At 39.2% G+C, this 6,254-nt stretch overlaps 1 protein-coding gene and 1 long non-coding RNA gene across 3 annotated transcripts; one reads left to right on the forward strand and one right to left on the reverse strand.

Moving 5' to 3' along the window:
- Positions 1-210: 210 nt before the first annotated feature.
- On the reverse strand, positions 211-2,704 carry mul3 (mitochondrial E3 ubiquitin protein ligase 3). 2 transcript variants are annotated; one of them, XM_032564347.1, is made up of 5 exons: positions 2,574-2,704; positions 2,310-2,436; positions 2,142-2,229; positions 1,936-2,056; positions 211-768 (listed from the first exon to the last, which is right to left on the reverse strand). In XM_032564347.1, the coding sequence occupies exons 2-5, from the start codon at positions 2,424-2,426 to the stop codon at positions 276-278; spliced, it is 819 nt and encodes a 272-aa protein (XP_032420238.1). In that variant the 5' UTR covers positions 2,427-2,436; positions 2,574-2,704; the 3' UTR covers positions 211-275. The 2 variants fall into 2 exon arrangements, with proteins under 2 accessions (XP_032420238.1, XP_032420239.1); XM_032564348.1 differs by having other exon boundaries at positions 2,310-2,463; positions 2,574-2,685.
- Positions 2,705-3,110: 406 nt separating this feature from the next.
- Positions 3,111-4,769, forward strand: LOC116720907 (uncharacterized). The gene is made up of 2 exons (XR_004339485.1): positions 3,111-3,596; positions 4,231-4,769. It is a non-coding gene; the product is annotated as an uncharacterized LOC116720907 (long non-coding RNA).
- Positions 4,770-6,254: the final 1,485 nt, after the last annotated feature.

The following is a 6,254-nucleotide window of genomic DNA, read 5'->3' on the forward strand; positions in this document are numbered from 1 at the left end:
GCGCCTTATAGTGCGGAAAATACGGTACTCACATTATAACCCTCGGTAGCCACTGATCATAGCACTAACTGTCAATAAGGTCATTAGGTCAAAAGCTTTAAATCGGTCCACTTGTGCAAATTTTTAAAATACGTTCCAATATTATTACGAATAGAAAATGGCATATCATACCATTATGATATGCATAATGGTTGTTTTGGGGGTTTTTTTGTCTTGATTTTTGTTCTTTTTTGAGTGGAAACTTTGGGCAGAGCTTTAAACCAGCAGCACTGCGCCTATCTGGATCTGTCGTCCTGTTTTCCGAACGCTTTGTACAAGACGGCGGCGAACAGAGAAGCCCCGGTGAGGCCGGTCATAGCCGTCAGCGTCTTCCACATGCTGGCCGAAGCCTCGTGTCTGTCCATGAAGCTCCTGTAGTCGCTGGGCACCAGGATGTAGCTGCGTCCGTCCTGCGGGGCCCGCAGGCTGACCACCCGGCCACCCTCCAGCACCACCTCTCCGAACCCCGTCAGGCTGCTTCCCACACGAAGCATCTGTTCGCTCTCCACCATGGCCACAGGTTTCTCGCCACTCAGACCCTGCGCCACCATCTCCGCCAGACCCTCCTGAGCGCGTCTCATTTTGGAGTAAACCCTCTCCATGTGGCACCCCGAGGCCTCCAGGGGGTTCTGCACCTTCACGTGAACGTCGGCGATGTAAGAACCGGGCTGGACTAAACTGAAGGGGACAGAGTTGTTGGTCTCATTCTTGTTGATTGTCCGGGAGTTCCTGAAATAGGAGCTGTAATAAATTACTGATATTTACATTTAAGTGACATTTAGCTTGATGGACCAACTGAATATAATGAGGAATTGTGAAGTGGAAAGAAAACTAAATTTCAAACACACATTAAAGCCACAAAAAATAGCTGCAAAGTCTTCGAAGTGCGATTATAGTTTTAGCTTTCTTGCTCATTAAAACCTAGAATTCATAGAAACATTAAAGTAACTTCACAGATCCATAACTCAGGTGGGAAAGTCTTGAGAGTACACAAGAAAAACATGGAAAAGGCGCAACGCACTGCAAAGAAATACCATTGCGTGCTACACTGAGTACTTCAGTTCTGCTGTGAAACACGGTGGTGGCAGCATCATGCTTCCTCTGATGCAACAGAGGTTTTGTTTTCCAGCTGCACTACAGTGGAATGATTTAGGCGAAAACATATTCATGTGTGGCAGAATAACCCAGACCAAATGTAGAATCTGTCACAACACTTGGAAATAAATGTTCTCAGATGCCTTCGGTCTTATCTTCCTGAGTTTGAGCTATTTTCCAAAGAATGGAGAAAGCTGCTGTTAAGTCTTTCTACAAGTATTGTAGTACAATTGTGCTAGCCTGGTAAAACCCAAGCTAGACTTTGCTTCTTCCAGACGGTCTCTAGACCATCAGTCATTGAGAAACAATTGCTTCCTGGAGGGATGAACTCTTTAAGTTTTACATTTTTCCCAATTGCTAAACGTTTGACTGTGAGGCATACAATGCGCCGCTTTGACACTATGAAGCTTACCCAAAATTGCCTGCTCTGTAAGCAACCATCCTCCACTGCAAAGAGTGCCGAGCTGAACAAGGTGGCTGTTAATGTTGGTTCAATATGTGGAAGTGTGACCTGTAGAGACTTAACAGCTTCGTTCACTTCCTCCACTTCCATTGCTAAAACTACAGGCAGACTACAATTCTAAAACAGCACAGAAAATCACAACTTCTCCAACTGTTTGCTGATTGGCTCGGTTGGAATTGTAGCCAAGAAATCCAACTCAAAAGGAGAAAGCCCAGACAGAGCACTGAAGGGGGATGAGAGTCAAGCAGCAATGGCCAGACTACATTTACGCGCTCCTTAAAATCCACTGAAAGATGCAATATTCAAAATCTCAACCTTTGTGAGAGAATTATAGTTACCAAGTCCTGGTGAGATAGTTCCAGTATTTCCAGTGCTCTTCCACCACAACCTTCTGAATCACACCATGGCATCGAGGGACAAATTTGCTTTGCAGGACCTCCCCATCAGCTTGAACAACACCTTCACACAGACAGTCACAAAACTGAAAGTCTTCAAAAACTTCACATTGTAAAAAGTATAATAATAATATTAGACAGGTCTCTACCTTCAACAGCGACATACTGGAGTCGTTTGTGCGAAGATGCGTTCAGCACTTTAAGTAAATGATCATCAGGTTTGAAAACTGGGATTTTCTAAAAGGTGACAAAAACAAATTTCAGTCGCCATGAAACAAGGCAGAGCTTGTCTTATGAATAACAGAGGCCAAACTTGCCTTGAGCATTTTTATCTCCTCCTTCTTTTCCCGGTAGAGCTTAAAGAACAAACCGGAGAAGGCAATGCTAGTGCCCATACCGATCAACACCAAGGGGTCTGGAGAAGAGTCACCCATAGCTGAACACCTGGAAAGTGAAACGGTTTAAAACAACCTGCATGGCAAAGCAGAGAAAATGTTGAGGATGGCAGTGTTAAACCATGAGTTTAAAACGGACCCATTACACTGCATTATGGTTTCAAACAGGATAAGTTAAAAACAAACCTTTATCTAATAAAACCGAAGGGTAACGGAGTCACATATACGTGCTGGAGCAACAGAAAATGAAACAAAGGCTTATTTTGTAGTTTCAATTCCTTGTTTTCTTGATGGCGTCACGTCTGCTCAACCAATAGAATTCCAGCTGTACTTCTCTTGTCCAGCAGGTGGCAGCAGCGACGTGAGACGTTCTTCCATTTTCATTCACTTAATCCCGTTTAAAGGATAAATAATCGGGTATTTTGTCAGAATTTGGCTCTGCACTGTCTAAATTCAGTGTTTAATATCATAATATGGATTATTTAAACAGTAATGCGTGGCAATAAAATAATTTTTCTACACATGATTAAACATTTCTAGTGTCTGCCCATTTGTTTTTAACCTGCAAAGTCCTGTGATACTCTAATTTATGGATATTATTGAAAAGTTAATTGATTTCAGTAACTCTGCTTACTAAGTGAAACACATTATAGAGAAGAACAACGCCCAGAAAAATATTCTCCAACCTTTATTTCTTTTAATTATGATTATTATTCACAGCTAATGAAAAAATGACAATATTATAAAATTACATCAGACTAATAATAATAATAATAAAAATCTATTACAGACTCCAGTCTTAATGGAAAGTATTTATTACTTGATCCTTTTAATCTAGTGGGGGGAAAAAGAGAAAATGCTTCTCATGAATAATATTTTAGAGTTCCTGACAAATTTCTAACTATTTGCAAAGTTATATATAAAAAGTCTAAAGGTGCAAGAATTATTCTTTTTTTTTTCTAATTTAAATTACTTCTTTAAGTAACTGCTCAGTGCTCTGAGAAGACAACCACTACTCCATGTTAGTTTTGTGTATTTTCTGCTTCTTGTTCTGTCGGTGTGTTACTGGGTAAACCTGCCAGCATAAATGATGCATTTATGACTGGGATCATTTCTACACTGACTAACAATGCATTTATTTTTTAGATTTCCATCAACTTTTCTGAAAGACATTGGAGTGTTTCTAAAGTACTCGTGCGGATTTCAACTGTAGGTATTTTTCCTCATTTTCTAATTCCAGCTTTTATATGAGAGAAATGACACCATCTGGCTCATTTGCTTCAATACAAAATGATTTTTATTTCAGCTTGCCCCCTCTTTTGTGGAAAATATAAAAATGAGCACATTTGCAGTTCACCTGCATGTTCAAATCGTTCACGCCGGACCAAAAAACGGAAAAAAAAAAAAAAAGTGTCACAAATGTGGGCTGAAAAGCTGTGAAGTGCTCACGGCTGCTGAAGCGTGTAATTATGAGTTACAGATCCTTCCTCAATAGCAGGCTTCCCAGACAAAGCTTGAGTGAATTTTGAGTCTGAAAGAGACTGAATGCTGCAATTTCCTTCGCTATGGTAACCTGGGTCGCCAATTTGAGCACTCAGAACCTTATCAAACTGACTTATAGAGATAATTACATCCTATATATAAAGACATGCTTTGATATATTCAGACCATAATTCAGAAGCGTTGACGATACAAGCATTAGCTTGGTTAGCAGTAACATCTTGAGTTTGGCTAAACTGTCCAGAAAGGATTTAAGATTCACTTTGTTGTCTTTTCTTTGAGTACTTCTATCGAAAAAAAAAAAAAAAAACTACAGTATTTTTTGCTCTCCCATCAACTACAGCATCTCCAAGTCTTCAAGGGTGATAGCAGCTCCAGACCATCACACTACCTCCACCACATTAGATCTACTTTTTCTGAAACCTTCTGTTTGACTTGCACCTGACATGACGAGAAAAACGCCTTCACTTTAGTCTCCTTAGTCAACAGAATATTTTCCCAAATTTCATCAAGATATTTTTAAGAGAAAGGTAAGACGAGCCTTTCTGCTTTTGTTTTAATCAACATGGAGCTGCAACTACATCCCTTTTTTTATTTTTATGTGATGCTATTTCTGGAATTCTGCTCATCAAGGCTAAGAACGTGACATTCATGTTATACTTTTGTCATTTTCTGGCTCTTTGGAAATAATGGTAGATGCTTTATGTAAGCTTGATGTATCCATTCCAACACCAGTTCTCACGTTTATTTAATTTCTCTTTGGAATCAACAAAGTCATTTTTGCATTTTTAATTGAATTCAATGTGTGTTTGGCATGATGTCATTGTTGGCACACGTAAGTTTCAAAGTACCTGTTGAACTGAAGTGAAGTTGAAGAATTAAGAATGAATCCTTGGTCTCTTTGCTTTGTCCAAGGCACAGGAATCGCTTGCAGCAGATTAGCCCCATTAGCATAAAGCTGCTAGCACTAGGCCTGAAAGTTGGACGCCTCGCCCTGACTCCTTCAAACACTTGGTAGCATTTTGGCCATATTTGGTTTTTGTCGACTTTGAGCTTTTGTACAGAAGGCAAGTCACTTGTCTATATGAGGAGTAGCAAATTTAAATGTTGCTATTCTTACGGTTTGGATCAGATGGTTAAAACATGTGGGTGTTTCAACAGGACCATGAACCTGAACACATATCCACAGATGTTCTGGAATGGGTAAAGCAGGTTAACCATTGGTTTTTGGAAAACATGGATTTCTCTTGTATATAAAAAAAAAAATCCCCATCTCATTAAAAATTAACTCTACTAATGCTGATAAAAAAGTTCAAAGTTAAAAATATCCAGCCAGGATTGTATTAGAAGTTTGTTGATTGTGGACCTGCATCTTCTTAAAAGGCATAGAATTAAATATTTCTGAGTGTAAGTTTATATTTGCATCTCTATAATGTTGACCAGGTGTGGATTAGAAACAAATTACGATAATTTCAAGCCTTACGCTTAAAATACCGTATCTATAACTCATTAAAATCGACTCAATGCTAACTGTTAGCCGCTGTCTTGCATCAAACTGAATGTTTTGTATAATTTCAGGAGACTGATGTTTACCGTAGAGAGGCAGGTCCAGAACACACATGCTCTCAACTCTGAAGCAGCTAATCCTCTGATTGCTTTTCACTCAGGCAGATTAGCGGTGACCAGCGCGATCTCGCCATTAATCACAGAGTGAAGTGTGAAGGCTCAGCCAGCTTCCTTATTCTCTGCTTCCCAATGTGTGCTGAGCAGAAATCTGCTTCTCTTTCTTGGCAAACATCACCTGCCTGTAACCACACACCTGCCGTACACAGACATTAGAATAAATTATGGCACCCAGTAACATGTTCATTTATTTTCTAAAAGAAAATCAAGATCCAAACATAAAAAGCATTTCCTGTAACATTTAACAAAAGGTTCAAAAAGCTATTTTCCTCAGTTTTAATTGTTTAGTTATATCATTTGATGTTTTTTTTTCAGTATTTCTAACATTCAGGGCTGGACTTGGAAGAATAAGGGCCCCTGGGCTGTAATTTACATAAACAAAAAATGTTTTACTCATATAAATTACAAAACATTAACAGGTAGTTCTATATATTTGCAGGTACAAATTGATAGATGGTTTGTTTAAAACGTGGCGGATGGCTACATGTCGGTCTAAAAAAAAATCCTAATTTTGACATGTTGGGGTGTAGTTTCAATTCATAAAAATCCAACAATATTTTAATAAAACACCACATGCAAAATGAGCCCATGGCTTTAATATGAACATGTGCAGTATAAACAAAAAACAATTTCTTTGGGCCACCCCAAAACTTAGAGCCCTGGGCAACTGCCTCTGTAAGCAAT

The sequence above is a fragment of the Xiphophorus hellerii genome, chromosome 6, assembly GCF_003331165.1.
Source record: "Xiphophorus hellerii strain 12219 chromosome 6, Xiphophorus_hellerii-4.1, whole genome shotgun sequence".
NCBI lineage: Eukaryota > Metazoa > Chordata > Actinopteri > Cyprinodontiformes > Poeciliidae > Xiphophorus > Xiphophorus hellerii.

Excerpts from the sequence above, each read along its gene's own strand:
- mul3 (XM_032564347.1), bottom strand. The coding sequence starts at position 2,426 with ATGGGTGACTCTTCTCCAGACCCCTTGGTGTTGATCGGTATGGGCACT. Across the intron at positions 2,057-2,141 it reads CCAGTATGTCGCTGTTGAAG|GTGTTGTTCAAGCTGATGGG; the intron begins GTAGAGACCTGT and ends GTCTGTGTGAAG. Across the intron at positions 769-1,935 it reads AACTATCTCACCAGGACTTG|GAACTCCCGGACAATCAACA; the intron begins GTAACTATAATT and ends CTCCTATTTCAG.